Consider the following 27,202-nt stretch of genomic DNA (forward strand, 5'->3'; position numbering starts at 1 on the left):
GAAGGAAAAAAATCACATTTTGCTGCACTGAGAACTTTACCAAGAGTCGTCATCTGGTCTAGAAAGGCCCATCACTAGGATTAGGCCATTCTTGGCATTTAAGCCATTAAGGCCACACAGATGTCACGCCACATTCACTACCCTCACATTCAGTGTAATTCTATATACATTCATCTCTTACTTTTCCTGGTGCCTCTATGCCTGAACATTTCCATTTTGAAACGTATCTATTACCTTACCAATTTTTGGTTTCTCCCCTTACATTGTATTCAGAGCACCGTCATTTGTTATTGTGTGTGTACGAAAATTATATTATTTGTGACTATCACTTCAGAATAATAAAGGGAACAGTGCAACGTACTTGTTATACGAAAGGATCTCAGAGCCTGAAAAGGTTCAGAAATACTGCTCTAGGATTACAGGAGAGGAAAGACTCCCCTAATTCCAGGCCTCTGACCCTCCTCTCCTTCACCCCTAGCAATACAGATAAGGCTCCCCCTCTAATGTCCATTATGCAGTGAACCTTGTTCCTAAAACTTGGTGTCTCAGCCACGTCAGTGTTCTCCTCAGACATCCAGTTCTCAGGCTCAAATGCTTAACTGAAGCTACTTAGGCAACAGGAATCAGAGGAAAAGAAATATGTACTCAGAGTGCCATGTGCCCAGGATATGCTCAATGGAATACCCATCAGTTCTATTTTCATATTTTTTAATTACCATTTTAAAAATCACTTGATCAAGTATACCAAAACCTTTGTTATTTAGTAAAGTGGTAAAAACGTCAAAACAATAAATTAATCTATGCTTCAACCATGGATGACCAAAAAAAAGTATGAAATACGTTGACTCGAAACATTTTCTCATTCAAAGAAAAAACAAGTCTTTCTCCGGTAACTATCATACAATATTGACATGTGTTTAAGGAAAGCATCAAATTAAACTTTTTACTTTTGCCGTAAACTTTCTTATCTGACCCCTCATATAAGAGAAAAGAAATTTACGAGCTAGAAAACATGTCACAGCCTGGCACAAAGGACGAGCTGTTGATTCTAAAACATTCTGTGAAAGAGATCTTTGACATACACATTAATTTGTAGTTTTCCCAGAGCAGTTTCTATCATGTGATTCTGTCAGTTTCTTTCTCCATGTATCTACTGAGGAGACAAGCACACACGTGTGCACGCACACACACACGCACGCACGCACACATTCAGCAAAGAAGAAAAACAGTGAAGAATAGGCCATTAAGACGTAACTGTGTCTGGGCAGTTCATAACAATGGTTCAGCAGTGTATCTGTGCAGGGACACAAAAAGGCACTGTTGCACAATGTTCGGGTGCATTCCATGAGAAGAATTTGATACCCTTAACTTTCCCCTAACATCCAATGGCACCAAACTACAGAAAATCTATAGCAAGTTTTATTGGACTCATCCCACTGGTTAGATGTTCAGTGGTTACTTCTAATTCTCCATTTTTTTCATGTTAGGTGTAAAACACTGAATTTCCATTTTACTGAAAAGCAGCATTGTTCTCAGCTGAAACAAACTTTTTAGAATTATATAAAATAACATTTTCTAATATTTAATTATAGAATGAATTTCAGTCTCAACCTGGCTTCCAATTGGTTAAAACCTTCCGTGATATTCCATTTTCGACCCTACTTTTGTCTTCCACTAGTTTTGTTTTCTACTAAATTCTTTTAAACTCTCTAGTTTCTAAAACAGGTTTAGAATTATTATATCATAAAACTGAATCTCTGGAACAATGAGATACTGTCCTTATAGATTCCATTTCAAATATGCTAACTGTACATCTTAGGAGCAGAAGGTATTTGAAAATCCCAATTACTCATTATCATTATTATCATCATTATCATTATCCTTAGTGTGTGCAAACATCTAAGCCATAGGCTCTTTCCTGTATATTTTGTTGTTACATCATCAGAAACAGGTCCGGGTAAGCAAAAAGAGAAAAAGTTCTCAAATGGCAACTATGCTGCTTCTTAAATGTTCTTAATAAAGAAAAAAGGAGAAAGAAGGGTCATTTGTCCATATTGAGAACATAATCTAATACAGGGATCCAGACAAATAAGAAACAAAATACGTATTTTGCCCCAAAGATTACATCTACAGCAGTGACATCAAGTTAGCCCCCAGATAAAGTACTCCCTTTCTCCCCTACCAACAGAACCCCAATTCTGTTGGGAACAACAATGACCAGTCTGAAATAAATAAAAATATATTTCCTGCTTCCCTTATGAATAGAGAAGTCATCTGATATGGTTCCAGCCATTGGGATAAAGCACACAGTTTTGAGTGGGACTTCCTACAAAGCCCCTTTAAAGGAGGGACAAAGTCAAGTGGCACTGTCCCCCCATTCAGTACTTCCTCCTTTTTAGAAAACACATACAATGGCTGCAGAGGAGCACTGACGTTCCACCATAATGGAAAGATCTCTAAGACTGCCGGGACCTGGCACTTCCATGCTCGAATTGCTAAACCAAAGCCAGCAACTTCCTAACTGTGGACTTTGTATTAGAGAAGAAAACTAAATCCCCCATCTTATGTAAGCCTCTATTTTTTTTAGTTTTCTAGGACATACAGCCAAACTTAATTTCTAAGTAAGGCAACCTAATAGAAAACAGGGAATACAGAAAAAGTTCTATGAAAAGCTACAGGGGAACACTCTCGTTCTGACAGAGGCAGGGGGTGGTGGGGGTCAGGAGGATAAACCTAGAGAGAAAGCAAAACGTATGGTTTGGTTCATTCATTTGTTCAACCATCATGGTCAACCACAGTTAGTAGGTGTCAGGATGCAGATAAAACACATAGTGGCTACCCCTAAGGAACTTTAAAACGGAGTACAGGCACATCAAGAGATGGTTAAATACAGGATTATTCATATAGGACAGCCACACACAGCCATGCCAGACTGTGTCTACAAGCACTGTGTCTAATAACCCACAGAGATGCTATCCAGCCATCAAAGCCTGTATTCAAAAGTGCCTTAAGGACTGGCCTCAGCCCTTGAGCTATAAAAACAGTAAGAGAAATAAACATAGGGCACTTTGAATAGGATTTGCCTCCACAGATAAGGCTAGTAGCTAAAAGCACAGTTTCATTTTACCTATGGATCCTGTTTCCCCTTCACAACCACTCTCTCCAATTCTCCATGACTGCAGACAACCATGCCTTAATATAGTCTAAAATCGAGGTAACCCTTCAAAGTGGCCCGGAGCACACCCAAACCTGAGTGCAACCATAAGCAAGGGACAGCAACAGTTAACACGTGATGTTTTAATATCCTGTTTATAGGTTTAAAGGTCCTATGTTTTTTTAGTTCATTTATTCTCAGTTATTAAACAATACCACTGAGTGCCTAAAATTTAAGAAAGATTATGTTTCTTACGTTTAGAGCATAGAATAAGGAGAGAAAAAAATACACAAGAGTCCTTTTCTCTGTTGTATAAACACACACACCAAGAATAAGTAGAATGTCTTTGAAACCAAAACAATAGGAAATCACTCTTGGCTGAAAGCACGGGCCCAGATCATGTTGATTTCTTCTTTAATCCTGCTAAAGCAAGTTTCTGCATGCTTTCTGGGGCCTCCACCTACAGAGCTGTTAGGACAACAGCCAACACATATATTTAATTACGTAAGTATTCAACGCTATCAGCCAGCTGTTGCCAGTACATAATACACTGACCTCTTTCACTTACTCTCTTGCTTAAAATGGCAAAAACAAAGCAACTGTTGATGTAACAGTAATCATGAAATATGCAAAATACTATTCTCCAAAAAGATTGGAGATAACTACAAAAACTCAGTTTTGCATTTTAAAATGACCTACTACATCTAAACTGCTTTTTCTGTTCCTGATTTGCAAAATAAGTGACTAATCTTTCAACTGTGAGTTTATTCCCTCATTTTGCCTTATTCAAGTCTACCAGAAGAAGTTCAACCCTAAAATACACGTTCTCCTTTATTTCCAATCAAGTTTCTCACTGGGATATACCACGTAATAATATCCCTGAACTCCCATTCATCTCCATGTTTTTCCTTGGTTAGGGGACAAGTAACATAAACCTTGTAACGAGGAACTGGTCAAAATCTTTAGGAATCAACAGAGAGTTCTCCGTTTATGTTTCCAGAAAGCATGTTCTTCCAACACCATTATTAACCCCAGACTCGCTGATGGGGAAAACCAAATATAAAGTCCTTGCAACAACAGAAAATAGACTAAACAGAACCATGACTTAGGACTTGAATAACACAAATCCACACGTGGTACGATGATAAGGCCTAACCCCTAAACAACAACGTATCCACAAAAATGTGGTCTGTACCAGTATCCCCGTGCACATACATCTTACTATTTGACCTCTCTCATAACGTCCTTTCTCAAGTCAACCTTACCAACGATTCAGCTTCCTCCCCTGCAACAGCCGTGTGGATTTGTGTTTTGTTTTTTTAATTCAGTGGTATATCTGTTTCCTGCTCATTTGGTGAAACTGAACAATTTGATACTCAAAAGCAAAATATATGCCATGGTATTAATATAGCTATATAATTTATATATTTAACCAGAGTAAATACATTAACAATGACTTGCTGATGCACAGACAGCATGATGCTAACCTCTCTTCCCCAAAAAGAAAGAATCAGTTCGACCTAACTGTACAAATATGTATCGAGTAATTACAATTGTGTGTCAAACTCTAGACCAAACATTACCAGGTTTTTATCTACACCTTTCTTTCCTACCCTCTGACTCAAGATGAGATGCTTCAATTGAGCCAATGGTCAAGGTCCTGAAGTTGGCCCGGCTTAGTTTGGCAAGAAGAACAAAGTCCTGTCATTCACAGGTGGACTTCTGCCAACTTGACCAAGTGACTACTCCAAGAATTCCTATCCTATGATCCAGCCATTGCTCTACTAGGTATTTACTCAAAGGCTACAAAAATATTGATTTGAAGGGACACATGCACCCGGATGTTTATAGCAATATTATAAACAATAGCCAAATTATGGAAAGAGCCCAAATGTCCACTGACTGATGAATGGCCATAAAAAGAATGAATCTGGCCATCTGCAATGACATGGATGGAGCCAGAGTGCGTTATGCTAAGAGAAGTCAGAGAAAGACAAATACCATATGATTTCACTCATATATGGAATTTAAGAAACAAAGTAAGTGAACATCGGGGTGAAAAAGGGAGAGGGAGAGAGGCAAACCATTAAACATACTCTCAACTGCAGAGAACAAACTGAGGGCTGCTGGAGGGGTACTGGGTGGGAGGATGGCTTAAATGGGTGATGGGCATTAAGGAAGACACTTGTTATGAGCACTGGGTGTTGTATGTAAGTGGTAAATCACTAAATTCTACTCGTGAAACCAATATTACACCGTATGTTAACTGTAATTTAAACAAAACCTTGAAATTTAAAGCAAAAGAATTCTTACCCCCTTTCCTACTCTCTCTGGAAAGACACCGTGCAGCAACAGTGACCAATACAAGGTTCCTACCTCACTTCTGACATGGGGCAGGTTTCTTCCTAGTTTACAAGGAAAACATAAAAAGAAAACAGCATGATTTCTTAAGAAGAAGGTCCATTAACAGGATATTCGAAAATTAGAATTTTCTTTCCCCTTTTTGCAAATATACAGACTTGTCTCCAACGAGAGATTCACAAGGGCCTTGGGGGACCATTCTTAGAAGAGTTGACAAGCAGTCTATTAATGGTTTCTGTGTCCCAAGAAAAGGAAGATCATTACACAGTAGAGTCAGCGGGTCAGAAACTCCAAAAAAAGAATTTTCCTGAGGTCAATAACCTGACCTCAAGACTCACAATCTAGTAGAATGTCAAACATGTAAACAAATAATAAAATGTAATATTCAACAATAGATGTTTGTACGGGATAAAGAAGTAGCAGAGAATAGAGGGTGATTAACTCGGTGGACCTTGGAGGTAAGGGGGGCAGTTAGAAGGGAGATGACCTTCCAGATGATACTGCCTTTGATAGGAGTTCCAAACGAAGAACAGGTTGCCAGGCAGGATTACATGAGTGTGTGGGTGTGTGACTGTGTGTGCGCAAGTGCACGCACATGCACACGTGCATGCATTTGGGAGAAAGGGGGAGCATTTTCAAGGGAAAGGGAAGAAAATGTGCAAACACATGATGTGTTTAAAAAATCATATAATGTACGCGAAAAGTAGAATTCTAAGGAGCCACAAGAAAACAAGCTAGAGAGGGAGGCAAGAAAGATTTTTTTTAAAGACCTTATTACACTAAGAAATTTTACCTTCATCCTATAGCTGGGATGGAACCACTACGGGGTGTGAAGGAAAGGAGAACATGGACTGGCCCAGAAAAGTAGCTGAAAACAAGTTAAAATTTTCCTGTGAAATTATGAGCAAGAGATACTGAGGACGGTAACTACAGCATTAACAACAGGAATGGAGGGAGAGGGTTACATTCAAAAGATATGTGTCTAGTTCGCGGCAATCTGACGACTCCTGAAGAGAACACAGTGGTTCACTGCCGGTTCCAAGAGGAACACTTATTACCACATAAGGAATAAAAATACTAATAAAGCGAGCGAAAGTAAAGAGAAAGAAGATGGGGCACCTGGGTGACTCAGTTGGTTAAGCGTCCCACTTCGGCTCAGTTTTCCGAGTTCAAGCCCGGCACCGGGCTCTGTGCTGACAGCTCAGAGCTTGGAGCCTGCTTTGGATTCTGGGTCTCCCTCTCTCTCTGCCCCTCCCCCACTCACACTGTCACTGTCTCTGTCTCTGTCTCTCAAAAATAAATAAATGTTAAAAAAAATTTTTTTTAAAGGAACAAAGAAAAGAGGAGGAAGAAGGGTTAAAAGGAGAAAGGAAAAGATATTCTAGAAGGAAAAGAATCAAAGAAAACTCACAGACTATCTGGAAGATGACCGTGCAAGCAAACAAGACAGACAGCATGAGTGCAAACACCAGCGGGGGAGGGGGGGGGGTTTCCACATGATGACTGGAGGGGTCAATGAGTCATGTCAACAGAGAAGTCCAGGAAGCAGTCAGATATGCACGTCTGGATCCTGGAAGGGGAGAGGAGAGTCAGAAACAGAAATGTGAGAGTCATCGGCACACGGACGGTATCAGAACAAGTGAAGGAAATGAGAAAATGGGAGGAGGAAATGTCAGCTCATACTAAGCACGGCACTGTTCGGGGACAAAAACCTCACGAGGCCATAGCTGATCCAGGACATACGAAGTCAAACAGTCCACTATTTTTGAACTAACATTCCATATGGAGGGAAACGTGCTGGTGAGCAAGGAAAACTGAAGCAATGAGACTGTGCCTGGTAAAATTATACTCAGGCAGCTGCCACTGACAGTTTAAGGACATAAAACTGACAATGAACTGAAACCACCACATACAACTAGAAAAGCCAAAATTGAAACACCAAAGTTAAAAAAAAATAGACAATGTACAGTATTAAAAATTAAGTTTATGCTTATTTATTATTATTTTTTGAGAGAAAGAGCACGCAAGCCGGGGAGGGAGAGGGGGAGAGAGAAATCCCAAGCAGGCTCCATGCTGCCAGCACAGAGCCTGATGTGGGCCTTGAACTCACAAACTGTGAGATCATGACCTAAGCTGAAACCAAGAGTCAGATGCTTAACGACTGAGCCACCCCGGTGCTCCAAAAATTAAGTTTAACAGAACAACTTCTGTAAGGCCAAACTAAAACCTACTGTTAATTTTCTCTTCCAAAAGATAACCTGATTACTAGTGAATCTAGGTTAACAACACAATCAGTCAAGCTTTTTATTCTCTTATAAACTGGATAATCACTAACTGAAAGGCCAAGCATTTCTCTGTTCTTAATAGGTTAGCTTTTTTAAAACATTGTACAAATTCATGTTCAAACAATACTATGCTGCGTCCCCAACTTTATGAAGAAGAACTCCAAATTAAATCTACATAGAGCAAAAAAATGACTTCATAATAGGAATGACCATCCAATAACTTCTGTGTTCTATCAACAGAATGCTATATAAGGAGCTGTCCTGTAGACAAAAAGATGTTATGCAAAGTAAGTAGCCTCTGTCTCAACCGTTTTCTTCTCTGTTCATTCCTTCTTAAATTTCCAATTGTTCTCTCAAGTAATTTCACTCAGATATCTAAACCTTCCCTTCCACATTGCCATTTATTTCTATAGCAAAGGTGGTTCAAAGAACCAGTGACTCTGGTCTATCCACTATCAGCAGGGCTAAAACCACACTGCCCGTTTGGGTTAATCATGCACCAGGTCAAAAAGAGGTTGACAGCCCATATGATCAAAGCAAGCTGGCTATTCTTTCTGTCATTTATATAGAACACACAAGATGTGTTTATTTTCACCAGCCTCTGAATGACCTCCTTTAGGTGGCATAGAAAAGATCCCACATTTCTATAAAGCATTAACCAAAGGAGTTTTCTTATTTGATACTCTCATTAAGAGCAAATTTTATTTTTTTGAAACTTTTGATCTTTTTCAAGAGCCTCTCAAGTTAAAGGCCATATTGTCTAAATCAAACTGGTGTAATGAATAAAACAAGGACAGGGCAACTAGCAAATGCTCAAGAGGAAAGTGCACACATCCAATATGCTGCTATCACAAAACATGGGGCTCATTAGTGATTTTTTTCAAAACCGGCAAAGGCAACAGCATTTAAGATTTCAAAGTTCAGAAAGCAGCCTCCCCCCACCAAAATCACTCGACTTCATTTTTGCTACTTAAAACTCCCACTTGCTTATCAATCTGAATACCAGTAACACAAACACTGTAAAACCTTAATAATTAGATCAACTAGAAGAGAGCCAGTATAAAGTACTGAGCAGCACAGCCTACAGATTAATATAGACGTGCACTTTTGTATCGGGTACAGTAACTAGATTAACGAATTAAAGATCAAATGCTATATTATCAGCACTAGCTTATAAAATGAAGACTTTCAAATAATTTTAAGCCACATTCTCTCTGACCAACATTAAATAACACTGCCTACAATACTGTGTATACTGTGAAGTTTGACCATCACCACCAGGGGGAAAAAAAATCAGTCTACCACTGTCTCATTAGGATTTCACAATTCATGGATTTTAGTCAATGAGATCAATGATTCATGAATCTGAATATTAATGGTATTAATGACATAAAAGACAGTAGATAAATCCCTTAGAGTTCTCTCTCTTTACTCCTGCCTCGGTGACTCAAGAGACATAAATATGAGGTGATGAGTAATTAAAGACAAACAATTATTAAACACCAAAAATACAATGGGAGAGAAACAAAAGCAGAAGATCAGAAATGATCACATTCAGGAATGAGCGGCAAAGTGAAGCAATCGTTATTCATACAAGATCTAGATTTTTAAAAAAATAGGTCTTAGCTCATCTTTGTAAATCTTTGAATTTGAGCAGAAGGGATTAAGTGAAGCAGAACAGGAAGAAGGAAAAACCTACTGGACTCTCCTGAATTTTTGTTGCTTTTTTTTTTTTTACCATTTATTTATTTTTGAGACAGAGAGAGACAGAGCATGAACGGGGGAGGGTCAGAGAGAGAGGGAGACACCGAATCTGAAACAGGCTCCAGGCTCCGAGCGGTCAGCACAGAGCCCGACGCGGGGCTCGAACTCACGGACCGTGAGATCATGACCTGAGCCGAAGCCGGACGCTCAACCGACTGAGCCACCCAGGCGCCCCAAGGACTCTCCTGAATTTAAATGTCGTCTCACTATCATCCAAAAAAAAAAGAAAGGAAGAAGAAAAAAAGAAAATGAATTCAAGAGAGGACACTGAAAGGGAAAGGACGAAGCCAGGAGACTGGAGGAGAGTGTAGACGACTGAGGGCGCAACAGAGTGCATAAAGGAGAGTGTAGACGACTCAACATGCAACACAGTGCGTAAAGGAGAGTGTAGACGACTCAAGGTGTAACAGAGTGCATAAAGGAGAGTGCAGACGACTCAAGGTGTAAGAGTGAGTAAAGGAGAGTGTAGACGACTCAAGGTGTAACGGTGCACAGAGTGTAGATGACTCAAGGTGTACCAGAGTGCATAAAGGAGAGTGTAGACGACTCAAGGTGTACCCGAGTGCATAAAGGAGAGTGTAGACGACTCAAGGTGTAAGAGTGAGTAAAGGAGAGTGTAGACGACTCAAGGTGTAACAGTGCGCAGAGTGTCGACGACTCAAGGTGTACCAGAGTGCGTAAAGTATTCATCTCCCATCCTCTGTTAAGAGATAGTGACGACAAGGGAGGAAGCAGCAAAGCACGAGGCTTGACACAAGCAGGACATCACTGAGAGTCTCTCCATGTATAAAAATGTCACTGGAATTTGACGTTTTTGTTATTGTGTCTTTTACCGGATTATATTTATTCTGGAAACAAATCAAATACTGGCATAGGCTTTATGTTAACAAGAACTGGTTGTGATTACCAAAAGCCTTTAGAGCCATTAAAAGCAAAAAAAACAACACTACTTAATCACCTCCAATACTGTTTTTACGTTTTTCTTTCAGTTGAGCAGAAGAGTGCACTAAAGGAGTGGGCTTGCTGCCACCAGTGTTTAAAGACGGTTTTCTCCTGGGATGACTTCATTTAATCATCCCAACACCGCATCGCTCCTGGGAACCACATTCACAACACAGCCGTGTATACGACAAAACCCACTGACACACGTTATATCTGAGTCTACAAACAGTCTAGGAGCACAGCCATTAGCTACATTACAAAACAGAATCACAGAAACCAAATCCTCTGGGTTCTGTACGGAGGGGGTATCCACAGCATGAAAATACCCTTACATCTTATTTACCTTTCCTAGAAGGAAAGAGTAGATAACCTGGGGACACGACCGACTTCTCATAAAATGAAAAGCATACTTTGAAAACGAGCAGCATCTGGCAATCATCATCTTCGGCTTGCTCCCCACCGTGACTCCACTCCCTCGCGCCACCCTGCATCTCCACCACCCTCCTCTGTTCCCCACCACAGTGCAAGTGGCCCCCCACCCCCCGCTCCTCTGAGTTGAGTATACCATCACATTCAGCTATCACTTCTATGCAAAAAGTATAAACTCTGTCTCTTAGTGTTGGTCCCTCTGATGACTGCCTGAGTCCTACAAACGCTTCCCTGACAGCTCTATCTGGGGGGCACAGTAAGAAAATGACTGAACACAGCGACTCCAGTCAGACTGCCTAGGTTACAATCCCAACTGCACCATTTGGGAACTGAACGGCCTTACAGAACTTCCTCTGGAAAACAGATGCTGCCTCATCTGGAAAAGCGGAATAAAGCTGTAAGCCACAACTCAGTGACAGACTGCAAAAATTAAGCTAGGTGATATCCCACTGAGGCAAAGCATTCCAAACAGTGCCCAGCACACAGAAGGCACTCAATAAAGATCAAATAGGATCACCACTTTATTAGAGTATTTATAGCTGTGACTTCAAATACAGCCTGTTCCAAACCAAAACATGTCTTCCCTCCAACTGAACTCCCCGTCTGGCATTCCCCATTATACTGTAGCCAGTGGTCTTAGAGTCATACTCATCAATGTTGAAAGGATAAAGAATTCTTCTTTTTTAAGTCAACTCCTTCCTTCCCTACCCGAGCGCCTCCATGTGCGATGAGGTCGTCGGCTCCTAAACTATTGCAACTCTTGCCCTCCATGCGCTCCTGAGCTGTACTTGTCCTTACGCCCAACCATCCTTCCCACTGCTGCAAGAATTAATCCTGAGAGACCAAGGGAGCAAACATGGCTAGAAAAATAGTTCTTTTAAAATACCTTGTACAGTAGTATAAAAATAAATACTGTACAGGTACAAGGAGAAATAACATGTTTTTTTTATATAATAATAAATGATATTGGAATAATGTGGTTGTCCCTACACTGTTAAGGGGAAAGATCTAAAACAAGTACAGGTACTATATGAAGAAATCATACATTCCCGGAGAGTCAAAGAAGGCCCAGATACCTTATTCGTGGACTGGAAACTCAAAATGTAGAGATGCCAATTCTCCTCTCAAAGTCACCATGAGATTCAATCTTATCACAATCAGAACCTCAACAGTATTTCTTCCTCGTTGAACCTAGAATCTGATACTAAATTTATGTGGAAGGACAAAAGGCAAAGAAAAGCCAAGATATTCTTGGTAGATATCAAATATCTAGACTTAATATAAGGCTGTATCAATCACTGTGTGGAACAGCACCAAAAGAAAGGAAGAGATCAATGGAACCACACAGAGATCCCAGGGACAGACCCAAACATCTATGGACACTCAACATCAGAGTGAGTAATACATACACAAAAGGAAAAGAATGGATTTTTTTTTTTTTTAAAAAAACAGTAAATGATATTCAAAAAAATTCACTTTCTACATGGGGGGAAAAAAGGACACTGGACCCCCTTCCTGGTACAACAAAAATTAACACCAGATGCATTATAAACTTAAAGTATAAGAGGAGACATTTAGAAGACAATATTACAGAATACCTTAAATCTGAGGTAAAGAAAAGCTTCGTAAATAGTAAGAGCACAGACCCAAAGGAAAAAAATAAATTTTAATCCAAAATTTTTCTTCATCATAAGATACCATTAAAGGAAGTGGGGAAAAAAAAGCTACAATTGATGTCTGCTGCCTATACAACATGTAAAGATTAGTATAGAGAATACATATAATATATTCCCACAAACAGTAAAAAAAAAGAACAGGAAAAAATATTTAAAAAGCCATTTCACAAAAAAAGATAGACCCAAATGGCCAATAAACATATAAAAAGATGCTCAACATCATTAGTAATCAAGGAAATGCAAATTAAAAGCACAGTGAGCCATCACCTCTCCCACGAGACTGGCAAACACCTAGAAGTCTGACTATATGGAGAACTGGCAAGAACGTAGCGCACACCCGTTACTGCAGGCAGTGAACGCTGGTACATCCATTCAGGAAGAAGAGTCTGACATTACTGACATCTGAATACACATTCACCTGTGACCCAGTGAGTCAACTCCTATGTCCATATCCTAAAATAACGCTTGCCCGTGTGCCCCAGAAAACATGTTCACAATGTTCAGAGCAACAGTGTTCATAAAAGCAAAACGCTGGGAAAACTCAGTACTCGATCAATAATAAGATGAACAAACGGTGACAAATCCATCCAGTGAAATGTAAGAAGGACCAGTTATTTTATATCCATCAAATGGATAAATCTAAAATCCTTTTGCTGAGGAAAAGAAGCAAATCTCTAACATCAGTAAGTCCAACAAATGGAGTTCAAAACAGGACAAAGCTAAACCACACGTTGTTTGGGGCGATTCTCTTCCTAAATGTAGATTTACTAATAAAAGTGAGGGAACAACTCACAAAAGTCAAGGTAAAGATTACTTCTTAGGGATAGGATACAAAAAAGGGACACGTGGTGGTTTCTAAAGTCTTGGCAATGTTGTAATTCTTACACTGAGTGGTTGCTATATAGGTGCTATGTTTATTATTATGTAAACTGTACATGTTTCATAAATGTCTGATATATTTCATTTGATGTATTTGACAGAAAAACCCATGGGGGCTGAGTAAGAACGGGATGTGGAGAGGTGGAGCATGTAAGAAGTCTGGCTGGAAAGACAAGAAGGAAAGCAGCAGCACAGCTACAAGGGGCCCCGGGACCCATGAGACCCGAGCAGGGACAGCTACAAGGGGGCCCCGGGACCGATGAGTCCTGGGCAGGGATAGCTACCAGGGGGCCCTGGGACTAATCAGACCTGAGGTTTCACTACCCATGGAAAGGCACCAGTGAGATGAAGAGACGTTGAGAACATAGGAAAAGGAGGACATAATTTATAAACCAAGGTTTCCAAGAAGGTGAACAGGAGGAGATAGAGAGCACATATGCAAAAGGATACTTCTTTCACTTGAACGTGAAGGAACAAAAGAAAGAAGGACTTAGATGCCCTTCTCCTCCACTGAACTTCACTCCCCTCAAGGCCAGGCATCGTTACTATCGAGAACAATGTTAATGGGCAGGAAAGAAAAAAGAGGGAAAGACTGTTTTGAGTTGATCCAACAAGTGTAGACTAGGTTCCCTGAGAAGAAGACATCATTACTACTCAACAAATATTCAAATCACCCATGGGAAACGTCCACATTAAAGTTACATTCTTTATCACGTAAAGTCAAAACAGTATAATCTTAAAACTCCAATTCATACTTTTTTTTGATACATACTAAATTTCATATATATGTATACATTTACATACATGTGTATATATGTATATATGAATATATATTATAAATACACTATATATATGTGTATATATATATATATATATATAATTAGGGAATTTTTTATTTTTTTAAGTTTATTTATTTATTTTGAGAGGGAGTGAGCGAGTGGGCACAAGCAGGGGAGGGGCAGAGAGAGAGGAAGAAAGAAAATCCCCAGCAGGCTCCACGTTGTCAGTACAGATCCTGATGCGGGGCTCGAACCCACGAGCCAGGAGATCAGGACCTGAGCCAAAATCAAGAGTCAGACGTTTAACCGACTGAGGTACCCAGGCACCCCTATTATTAGGGAATTTTTTAGCAGTTGATTTCCTGAAGTTCTTACTTCACTTATTTAAAAACAGGGAAAAGGGGCGCCTGGGTGGCGCAGTCGGTTAAGCGTCCGCCTTCAGCCAGGTCACGATCTCGCGGTCCGTGAGTTCAAGCCCCGCGTCAGGCTCTGGGCTGATGGCTCAGAGCCTGGAGCCTGTTTCCGATTCTGTGTCTCCCTCTCTCTCTGCCCCTCCCCCATTCATGCTCTGTCTCTCTCTGTCCCAAAAATAAAAATAAAACGTTGAAAAAAAAATAAAAAAAAATAAAAAAAAAAAACAGGGAAAAAACAACTTCCACTTACTTTATGGAGTTTCTAAAGTGGTCTTCAGCTGGATTTTTTACAGTACAACTATTCAGGAGCCACAGATCTGCGTCTGATGCATTTTCTATTAAAAAACAGATATAAAAAAGAAATTTCAGTATCACATTTAACCATTCACAATCACTCAAGCGCTTACCCCGACGGCACGGTGACAGACGCAGTGGACAGTCAGGTACGTTGTCAACGGCATCACGCTCCCTAACTGCTCTACAGACTATGGAAATATTCGTGAGAAATACAAAAATTTAGAACCTGTGCTGTATCTTTTCAGTGAAAAGTATAAATAAGCATTTTCTTCCCTTACTTAAAAACTTCCAAACACTTGAGTGGAATATGCAGTTAACTGCCCCTTTTTGGACCGTGTCAATATTTTCCAGGCGGAGATATTATCATACACTGAATATTCTGCAGCTTGAGATGCTGTTAAAACTATAATTTGTCTTCCCTGAAAAAGTTAATCATTTACGTCAAAGTGAGCCTTTCATGCCTCTCACCAGTTTGCTCCAATATTGTTATGTATGTGATCCCCCCCATCCTGGGTAGGGTCATGTCCCAACACCCCCAGGGGATGCCTGAAACCAGACAGTACTGAACCCTATAGATGCTATGGCTTCTTCTGTGCATACATATCTGTGATAAGGTTTCATTTATAAATCAGGCAGAGTAAGAGAATAACTAATTAATAATAAAATCGAACAATTATACTCGTATGGTGCAACAAAAGTTATGTGAACGGGTCTCTCTCTGTAAAAGTATCTCACTGTATTGCACTCACCCTTCCCCTAATGACGAAGTGAGACGGCAAAACGTCCACGTGAGGAGATGAAGGAGGTGAACACACAGGCACTGGGACGTAGCGTTAGGCTACTACTTGACCTTCTAGCAATACGCCACAAGGAGCACCACCTGCTGCTGGACTGTGACTGACCACGGGTCACCGAAACCGCCGATGAGGGCTGGGGTTGTGGAGGGGGGACTCCCGTACGATGACAAACTCACTGGCCATGCAACCGAGAATCCCAACCCGTCAACTTACGAAGCGAGTTTGTAAATGCCTACGGTGTTTGATGCTGTTGCAGCTACCCTGTTGTCTCACAGGACGTACACACCGAAACAGGACTCCCACAACGAAAAGAAATCCGAAATCGAAGACTGTAGCACCCACAACGTATACGACTGGAATACCAGAAGCTAAGGTGCAATGACATGAAGAACCACGAGGACAAGCCGATGCCAGCGTGCACATTCTCCACCCAGGAAGGGAACCTCAAGTGACAGCATTCTGTCAAAGGGATGATGGCGAGCACATCAAAGCTTCTGGCAAATTGGCAAAGACTTTTTTTTCCCCAAACATTTTATTATAAAAAAGATGAAATATTTTTATAGACACCAGACCAAAAAACTCTTGAATCGATTAAAGACAAGGTGCCTCTACCTGTTTATCAGCTGAAGGCTACAATCCCTCCTTCCCTGTCTCACTCCTTCCATCCGTATCCCCCTCCCACACCTCATGGTCTATTTTCCCTCCCAACAGCCAGAGTGACCTTTTACTTAAAAAAATCTGGTTATGTCACTTCCCTGTTCAAAGTCAGAAATGATGACTATTTACCTACCTGCCCGTGTCCCCTCCTAATTATTTTCCACGATGCCGCCTGAAAGACCTCCCTCTAATACCAATCGTCTGATGACTTCCAGTGGTGATCAAGGCCTTTCCAGATCTAGCTACCTCCCCAACTTCAGTATGAATTTCTCCCTACATTCATCTGTCCCTCCAGCCACAGCAAACCAGTTGTAATTGCTAAAGCCTGCACTACTCTAGCGGGCTACAATATCTTTGCCCCACTCGTCTGCCTACCTGGCTACCTCCTACTCATCTTTCAGGTGCAGCCTGAGGCCCGCAGATGCGTCTTCTCTGCACCCCATGGTAGACTGCGCCAAGACTATTCCCGCACTTCACATTCCGTATGAAAAGAATTCATCCCCCCGGCCTGTCTTCATTGCTACGTAAGACATACTGAAGACAGCATTTTTATCTGCTGCCCTCTCAATGTCCGGGGCCTAATACAGCGATGGGCACAGAATCAACATTCAAACACCCGTGCAACACTGAACAATGTGCCAGGAGGCTCAAGAAGAGAGAAGGAAGACGCTAGCGCGGAACCACATGCATATGGCACTTCCGCCTTTCTGCTAAAGCTCTGAAGGCGAGACTCATGTTCGTGAATAAGCTTCAGCAATTTGTTTAACAAACACTTAGGGCTGAGACCTGATCTTATTCACAGTTATACCCCCAACACTTATTACAACACCTGGTCCATGGGAGATACCCATTAAGTATGTACTGGGGGAATGGTGAATTTTAAAGACAATCCTAAACTCCGAGCAATGTATTACACAGATAAGTAAAGGTCATGGGTGTCTGTTAGCTAATGACAAAATAAATAAAAAAATAAATAAATAAGTAAATAAATAAAGGCTAGGCATTTATCTAAAATCAACAAACACCTAAAGACAGAACTATCTGCACCAGATGCCAGCTTTTGTATCATGGCACATTCTTCTACTCAGTCACCTTAAAGCCATCTCTCACCCTACATACTGCAACAAAAGCCATCTCAAGAAGAACTCCAGCAATAAATAAGGCAAATTATTCCACTCCGTCTGAAATGTGGCAGAATGTACGGACTCTCAGAATAAGGTGACCGTTACGCTCAGTGATCTAACTGCAATGAACAGGAACCCGATGAATATACCAAAATGCCTACAAAATTGCGCAACTTTTTAACCACCCCTCAAAAGACAATGTCCCTTCTCCAATGAACACAAGAGTCTCTTATCCAATTATTTCTGAACTCAGTTTTGTGTTAGTGCATCTTACTTAATATTGTCAAAACACACTATTTACAAGCACAAATCAGTCAGTACACAATAGTAACACAATGAGGATTTACTATGTGCCAGGCTCCATTCTAGGAACAGAAGATATGGCTGTGAAAAGAGTTTCTACCCTCAAGGAGTTTAAGTCTTGAGAAGGAAGTCTGATTTAAAAAAAAAAAAGACAGAAAACAAGGTAATTTCAGGTACTGGCCAGTGATATTAAGAGAATAAGAGTAATAGACAAAGAATAATTACAGGGCTGCTGGCCAAAATAGGTCTCAGAGACCTCAACTCAAATCTGAGTTGAGACTTAAGTGACAAAAGAAACCTAGCATGCAAAGACCAGAAGAAAGAGCATTTCAAGAAGAAAACACCGCAAGCGTAAAATAAAGGCCACGAGACAGGATTGAACTTGTCACGTTCCAGTACCAGAGAGAACAGTGTGACTGGACACAGTGAAAGTCGGGACAGAAAGGTCAGAGAGGCAGGCAGAAACCAATCGTTACTTGACACAGCATTGTAAACGTAACGGGAAGTCACCACTGGGTTTCAAACAGTTCATCTCTACTTCAGAAAGCCCATTCCAGAAGTGCTGTGAAGACTACAAACAGGGAAAAAAGTCAAGTCCAGAAACCCAGCTGGAAGCTGACACACTGGTCTAAGACTAAGTGAAAAGGACGGCATAAACCGGACTGGGATTACAGTGACGGCAAAAGCAAGAAGTAAATGGAGGAGGGCTATTTCGGAGGTAGAATCAAAAGAATTCATGGGTAGACGAGACAGGAATAGTGCGAGAAGGAATCAAGTAGCATTCCTCAGCACATGGAAGGAACTTGGACCTGATCGTCAGTTGTTTGTGGTGCCATCTACTGAGTTGGGGAAAGGCTGGAAAAAAGAGACTTGGGGACTAAAAGAATCAATAGTGGTTTTAGGGGGCCGTGCTTTGTTTGAAATCCTTATTAAATCTCCAACTAGAAATACTGAGCAGCTATTGGTATAAAAGAAACCGAAACTCGCAGGAGTCTTTCAGCCTGGACAAATAGCAGAATCAAAACCCTACAGAACATGTCAGAATTTACAGGAATGGGAGAGATTACAGGAGAAAAAGAGAAAGGAGAGAGAAAGAAGTAGAGGGCAGAACACCGGGTCATTCAAGGTCTGGAGAAGAAGGTGAGAGGGACAAGGACAATGAAAAGGCACAGCATGCAAGATAAGAGGATAAAAGACAGAAAACATGGTGTGACAGAAATCCAAAGAAAAAAACTATTTGAAAAAGGGGTAATCAATTATGTTAAATGCTAAGAGTTAAAGAAAGGTTTCTGAATTTCTGTATCTCTGTGCCAACCCACAATCATTCAAAGATTCCCCCCCCCCCCTTTTTTCAACTAACACAGGAAAACTCACTACAAAAGCGGAGTGATTTGCCCATAAAGAATGCAGATTCCACATGATTTGCCCCCTTATAAACACATTTTCTGGGTTCTAAGATGCCAGCAACTGTCAGAAACACCATCAACTGTGTAACAGCTCTTCAAGAGGGGCAGAAAACTGTAGTCATGTTCTTATCAATTTGAAGATACATGCCAACTTCAAACATTAACACTAGCAGGGTAGGAGTGAATGGCATCAGAAACAGAAATCAACCAGATTAGCGCTGTCCACCTTCTAGAAGAATCAAGAAATGCCAGAAGAACTGCCTTTCCAGGAACCCATCTCCCAAAATAAAGTCAACGTTCAAACATGGCACCGCTAGTGGATGACTTGGTTATTAGATTAAATGTCTGCAAAGAGACAGTTAACGCCTTACAGTCTTGCCTCCATCGGAGCATTTTAGTCACCAACACCCCCGGTGTCGGAGGAGCAGCAGCTAGAGAAGACCACTTGGGGAAAGAAGGACTAGGTAGATGGGCTAGAATGAACCCAGGAAGGGAAAGGCAGTAAGAAGGCAGCCAGCTTGGAGGCACAGGCTTGGAGAGGATCCAAGAAAGATTGCTACTTGAGATGTGGCCTCCGGTGCAGTTGATGCCTGACGTGCAGCTGAAAATCATCTACACAGAAGTCAAATATTGCCAACGCCAGAGCCGGGACACCAGGACTGGTCTGGAAGGGAACCAGCTTCAGACTAGCCAGATGGGATCTAGCTGTCAAGATCTGATTACTTTCAGTCTCTCATTCTGAAAACAGGGCTGCAGTGAAAGCACTGTGCCTGTATCATTTTGTATGCTTCCCAGATTACCCTCGGAATCAAGCCCCAAAAAGTGGCATTGCTGTCAAGGGATACTTTTACATCGTTCCATTACATACTTTGAAATTCCTATCCATAAAGGGTGCACCACCTTGCATTTCCATGAGCAATGCGTGAGACTGCCCATTGACCCACATCAACCCCCACACAGCGTGCTATCGAACGTCTGTACTTATGCCAATCTGGTGGGAAGCTGGGTCCCAGGGAGGTTTCAGTATGTATTTCTCTTGTTATGAAGGAGCTCAGCATCTTTTCATATATTTAAGGGCTGTTTGCAATTTTTTTTAATGTTTTCCATTTGTTCATGTCTTTTTGCCCATTCCCCCCCCCCAGGCTAAACATTTTTATCTTGTTTTAATTACTAATATACACAAATACACACAAGGAATATTAATTCTCTGTCGATGATATATTCCAGTATTCTTTCCCACTTTGTCACTTTACTTTCTTACGGACCGTCTTCATGTAGTTTTATTTCTAAGATAACAAATTCATCAACCTCTCCTCTTATTACTTCTAGATTTTGAGTCATAATTAACAAGATTCCTCTATTCCCAGATTACTAAGGAGTTTGCCAATGTCCTCTCCTAATACACATATGGTTTTACGTGTAGATCTTTGACCTGTTAGGAATTTATCTTGATATGCACTGATCTCACTAAATTTTTTTAATGCAAAATGAAGTAAGATCTTATATTCTCATTTCAAATTGGAAACTATTAAAACCTACGACACTACCTACTGCTAGCAAAGCAAATGGGACACCGACGCCTCACTTTGCCGATGGCAGTCTACACAGGTGAAACTCTCTGGAATGCAATGTAGAACTGCTCTCAAAAATTTAAATGTGCATCAGGGTTTCTCTGACACACGCTTCTGGGCTACTTGCAGCACACACGTGTGTATTTATACACACACATATATGCACACATACACCTATACACACATACAGAGAGAGAGACAAGTAATCAATTTTACAAATCTCAGTAAGCATTACTGACAAAGCAAAAAACCTAGAAAGCCTACATATCCATTATAAGGAAACTGTGAAAATAAATGAGACTACTGCTAAAATACCACTCAGCTTAAAAAGCAAGATAAAGCTATAAATGCTATTTTATAATTATCTTTGTTAAATCATCAGGTGAAAGAAAAGGAAGGTGCAGAGGGCAGGTCTTGTATTTGTTTTTTAAAAAGGGAAATTCCAGGGGCACCTGGGTGGCTCAGTCAGTTAAGCGTCTGACTTCGGCTCAGATCATGATCTCACAGTTCATGGGTTTGAGCCCCGCATTGGGCTCTGTGCTGACAGGTCAGAGCCTGGAGCCTGGAGCCTGCTTTGGATTCTGTGTCTCCCTCTCTCTCTGCACCTCCTCTGCTCGCTCGCTCTCTCGCTCTCTCTCAAAAATAAACATTAAAAAAATTTTTTTAAAGGTAATTCCAGGGACACCTGGATGGCTCAGACAACTGAGTATCTGACTTCGGCTCAGGTCATGATCTCACGGTTCATGGGTTCGAGCCCCACGTTGGGCTCTGTGCTGACAGCTCAGAGCCTGGAGCCTGCTTTGGATTCAGTGTCTCCTTCTCTCTCTACTCCTCCCCCGCTCACACTCCGTCTGTCTCTCTCTCTCTCTCTCTGAAAAATGAACAAACGTGAAAAAAAAAATTTTAAGGCAAATTCCATTCTAAGTAAAGAGCATTTCTGAAAACACATACATGAAAGTGAGGTGTCTGTCCTTGGGAGTGAGGTGTTCATACGCTCCTTTTATAGTCTTCCTCTTTTCTGTTTTTATGGTCCTTACTTGTATAACTGTATAGAGTTTAATCCTGAGACAGGAAACATTAATATTTAATTTATGTCCATCTGTATTACTTCAATTTTTTTAAGTATCTATTGCTTTTTTCATTTAAGAAAATGAATCAAACCTTTTTAGAAAAAAATTTTTTTTAAGTTTCCTTTTCCAGAGAGCTTAGAATCAGTAGCGTTCTTTCATTTTAAGGTGAGAATATAAAAACTATTTTCCTGCTGAGACCCATCATGAAAACAGTGACCCGATATACATTTTCTGGCGGACTTCTCTCCTCGCGGCTAAAAGCTTTTGTACTCACTGAACCAAGGAAACGACAGTCACTGACACACCACCTACTCTGAGTGTGAGGAGAGAGAAACAAACTACTATTTGTTTTAATCAAAAAGCATTACTCTCTCTAAACTATTTCTTTATATATGCTAGATAAATTACTTTTAAGCCTAAAGTAATAAAAAGCTGAGTAGCAGTACTGCTAATAACTAGCATTACTGAGTATATATTATGCATCGAGTGGTATGAGCCAAGCATATCATACTCATTTTTTTCCCGACTTAATCCTCCCAGTTTGAGGTGGGTTCACTTTTACTCTAATTTTAGAGAGAGAATCTAAGACTTAGAAAGGAAAAGTAACTTGCCTATAATCACACAGCAAGGGGGGGTGGGGGGGCAGGATTAGAAATCCAGACAAACTGACTCCAGAGACTATAAACTTAAGGAAATTAGAATGCCTCATTAGTGGCTTTTTGCCTCTTGATCAAAAATAATACAGACAATATCTAAAAACAAAACAAAGAAGTATTGCATGGCTGTAAGACTGCCTCACGGTATTTCTAAGAAGACTAATAATCAGGCTTCAAAAGGAACCGCTTGGCTATTTCCAAAATTTCCAAGATCCTGAACGTGTCAGCTCTTGGCCTTCTGTAATCCGTAGGCGACATGCAAATAGAGAGAGAATTAATAATGAGTGCAGGATCCTGAGCCCAAGGCACAGGCTGACTCTCACAGCCACCCGGCTCCTCTCACCCTGCAGGCTTCCGCACAATGGCGGCATCACAGAAGAGATGGGCACGGGTCAAGTCAGCACCACTCAGAACAAAACATTTATCTTCCGCGACTGTTCCATTTGAAAGTCCACCAGAGCAGCTGCATAGGACGGGGAGAGGGCTCTATTCATAGATTTAAGTAGGGCAGTTAAGATGATACAAATAAAAACTCACTAAAAACAAAACAAAGAGGGGGAAAGAAGTTGACTGACTTAAACCCCAAAGCCTTCTGGGGGAGTTTCTTTACTATGGAACTCTGGAAGGCAAGTCCAAACAGTTTAAATGTCCATTACGCTTAACCATACCCAGGGAGTTTATTTACGCGATACGAATCACTGGGTGCCTACCACACAGTCAGAGAATATGCTTTAGGAGGAGAATTTAAAAGCACCGTTGAGGTGCATGTTTATAAAGTAATCTCTTAAAAACCAATAAAAGGCAAAATGAGAGTTCTGGTCAGCGGATTCATTTTTTTCTTCTCTGTTCCATTCACTGTTCTCCATAGGGGCTGTGTAAACAGAATGGAGTAACCATGTTTTCAAAATCGGTTTTACAAAAGCAATGGAAATGATCTGTGAGAAAGTATTCTGCCCTCAGCCAGCTAGGGTGGGAGGAGTAGGGGGGGATGGGAAGAATAAGCGGGGGGAGAAGAAGAGAGAGAGGGAGAACAGAAATGAAAGAAAGAGACGGAGCGTCTCCAGTCAGTTCCCAGTCTGAAACACTCAGAGCAAGAAGTGACCCTCCCCTGTAGAGTATCGGGGACTCTTCAGTGTGTTTCTGAGCGAAGCAGAACATAGGAGCTCCTACGGGGAAGCACTGATCCTTAGAGATTGCTCGTATAATAAGTTTGTTCTTTTAAAACGAGTCCCGCTGAGTGCTTCACAGAAATAAGATGAAGCCAAGGGTCAGCTTGAACTCTGTTTAGTGTATGAAAGGAAAAGAAGGTTTTTTTTTAATGAGAAATAAAAGCTGGCAAAATTCTACCAATAACTACTGAAAATTAATTACACAGCTAAAGAGGGCTGGTCATAATCAAAATCAGAGTGCAGGACGGACCCTTTTGCCTTACTGTGTAGGACAGAACATTGCGAATATTCCCCATCATATTTCCAAATTAAATTGCCCTGTTGATCCTGACATATAATTGGCTCAGAAATCACTGCATCCAAGGAATCCCTAACAGGGCATTGATTTCTGTATGTTCAGTAGGTTCATAAAGTAAGGGCCGATGTACGAACCAAACAGACCTGGGCGGACACTTCACGATCCGGCCGCCACCCCTCCGTCCGGAACCACGGCGTGTCGGCGTACCCTGCAGGCTCTTGCTCCCGCCACTCTGAGCTTTTGGGCCCACAGGCCTCATGAGTAAAACTCAAAAATTCAGAAGAAAAAAAAAAGGGAGGGGGCAAAGAATACGAACTTAAGAGTTCACACAAGGGGCGCCTGGGTGGCACAGTCGGTTAGGCATCCGACTTCAGCCAGGTCACAATCTCGCGGTCGGTGAGTTCGAGCCCCGCGTCAGACTCTGGGCTGATGGCTCGGAGCCTGGAGCCTGTTCCCGATTCTGTGTCTCCCTCTCTCTCTGCCCCTCCCCCGTTCATGCTCTGTCTCTCTCTGTCCCCAAAATAAATAAACGTTGAAAAAAATTTAAAAAAAAAAAAAAAGAGTTCACACAAAAAGGAAACACCTATGGGTCTTCACCGTACAAAAAGATGTTCAATCCCATCTTGATTTTTTTTTTTTAACATTTAATTATTTTTGAGACAGAGAGAGACAGAGCATGAACGAGGGAGGGTCAGAGAGAGGGAGACACAGAATCTGAAACAGGCTCCAGGCTCTGAGCTATCAGCACAGAGCCTGACGTGGGGCTTGAACTCACAGACCGCGAGATCATGACCTGAGCCGAAGTCGGCCGCTTAACTGACTGAGCCACCCAGGCGCCCCAATCCCATCTTGAAATAAATGAAAATTAAAACCGCATGAAGAAAAGCCAAGCGCGCTGTGCTTCACTTACTGGAGTGTCAAAACCCTGATAACACACTGTGCTGCCGCTGCCATGGAGAAGCCGGCACTCTCGGGCAGTGCCAGTGGGAGCGTAAACCACCACAGCATCTACGGACACGATTCGGGCCACATCCACTCGAGGGGCAGAGGCGTATCCTCTGACCCAGAAGTCCTGCGTCTACGGAGTTAGCCTACTTACAAGCATATTTATGCACGTGCAAGGTCATTCACTGCAGCGTTATTTGCAACAGTACAAGGTGGCTGGTTAAAGGCGTTCCAAGTACATTCGGAAGGGAGACTGCTATAAGGCTGCTCACGAAAGAAGCAGAATGACTGGCCTCTAAATCCTACAACGGGAAGACCACCAGGACACATTCCCCCAAGAAGAAGATGTTAAAATATGCACACGGTATGCTACCACTGGGGCCGTGGGGTAAAATCTAGACTCCGTGATCACAAGTGCCTGCATCTGCCTCAAAGCGTCGGGACGGGTGCCAGAAATAAATGGCAACGGCTGGAACTGGATGGAGGGAGCGGAAATGGGGTTTACAGGAGACAAGGGAAAAGGAAGACTTCCTTGCATATTCAAAAACTAAGCATTTGAAACTAAAAAAAAAAAAAAAAAAAGCAATTATAAAAACCGTAGCTTGTCTGAATCTTGCTATCTTCCCATTTCTTCAGTCCCTTCCCAAACATCTCACAAGAACTCTTTTTGCACCAACCAAACGCCACACGCTGCAGCATGCATGACGCAGCCGCCCGACACCCCCTTCCTGTCGGTGTCAACAGCACGACACTCCCGTTCCTCTTACCCCCCGACCCCCCTATCCCTCCCCCTCTGACCTCCATGAGTAGACCTCCTGACGTCCTAGAGTTTGGTTCTCTTCTCACCTGTTCACTCCATGAGCCCGACCCGTCCTCCCATGGTCTAAAATACTACCACTATGCTGAGCAACAACACCCGAATTTATACTTTCAGATCAGACATCCGTCTGAGCCCACTATCCAGTCCACCCGTAACATGTCCAGTGGAACGCATCACAGAAATATTAAACTTGACAAAAACCATTTCTGAAACTGGACTCTCAAACTTTCACCCTTGTATTCATCAGGTTCATTCTAGTGAGGAAACCACTGCAGACATTTTAGAAAAACATAGAAATGTGGTTCCATGGGCGATGGAAAAGCCAAGACACCAAACAGGAAACAGGGGAGCAACCAGGACGTGAGTAACAGCAAGAAACCATCAGCAGCCTAAAGGCTGGAGGGACCCACCAGAAGAGGTGGGGTTGTAAGAGCCCAGACAGAAGCTGCCATCATGCGGCAGGGGCTACACCTCAGGCTGGAGCTGTCCGACGGGAGCTGGGGCTGCCCGAGGGAGTTGCTGTCTGGTAGGAGCTGAGCCACAGGAATGAAACTGCCTGGTCCCCCGGGACACAACCTGGAGCAAAAAGAGAGGGAGGAAAATACCCTACCTTCTCCCCATTCCAATCCTCCAGTCTTCCCTCAGGGCCTCTCATTGGCCAGTCCTACCCACAAAAGCCGAAAGGTAAAGAAGACTGCGAAATGCAGTCCCACACAATACAGACGGGGACAGAGGACAGTCAGCAGATTGTAGCTGAGAGCCAACAGGCAAGCGACTAAATGTTACCTCTTCCAGTCCTTCCCATCTCTATTAAGGGCCCATCTACCCAAATGCTAAAACCAGGAACCGGACAGTCACCTTTAACCATTCCTTTTCCATCACCATCCCCTGCAGCACATCCAACCCCTCCCGAAGGATTTCACCTCCAAACTAATGTGAATGTCTATTTCTGTCCATTGCCATCACCCCTGTATGCATCAGGATGCTCCCCAGACCCCCGGAACAGTCTCCTGCCTCCCTATGGCTGCAATTAGGCACCTGAGAAAACTCTCAAGGAACCAAAGGAAAGCAAGAGCTTTTGCTTTAACAGTCATGGGTAATCTGTACACCTGGATCACTAAAAACTGGGTTAATTAGATACATACTACTGGCAGCTAGTGGAAACCACATTTTGGTAAGGGAGAAAATAAGTCACTATTGATCATTTACTACACACAAAAAAACAGAGTTATTAAAAAATGCAATTGTATCTTTTTTTTAAGAACTCAGCAATATACAATTCCACTTTATTGTGGAACAATGTTTCACACTTAAACAGACCCAAAAAATAAACAGCAGCTGGGAGGGAGGGAAGGTAGGTAGGAAGGAAGGAAGGAAGGAAGGAAGGAAGGAAGGAAGGAAGGAAGG

The 27,202-nt window shown here is 41.8% G+C and overlaps 1 protein-coding gene across 6 annotated transcripts in view; it reads right to left on the reverse strand.

The window, feature by feature from the left end:
* The window catches only part of CDKAL1 (CDKAL1 threonylcarbamoyladenosine tRNA methylthiotransferase), a 717,891-nt gene that overhangs the window by 589,772 nt on the left and 100,917 nt on the right, over positions 1-27,202 (reverse strand). For all 6 annotated transcript variants that reach the window (XM_040460543.1, XM_040460546.1, XM_040460547.1 and 3 more), the window contains one exon: positions 14,933-15,017. In XM_040460543.1, the coding sequence (XP_040316477.1) occupies positions 14,933-15,017 (85 nt within the window). The remainder of the gene's footprint in view (positions 1-14,932; positions 15,018-27,202) is intronic.

This window comes from Herpailurus yagouaroundi, unplaced genomic scaffold (genome assembly GCF_014898765.1).
Source record: "Herpailurus yagouaroundi ecotype Mexico unplaced genomic scaffold, PumYag 250, whole genome shotgun sequence".
In the NCBI taxonomy this organism is placed as follows: domain Eukaryota; kingdom Metazoa; phylum Chordata; class Mammalia; order Carnivora; family Felidae; genus Herpailurus; species Herpailurus yagouaroundi.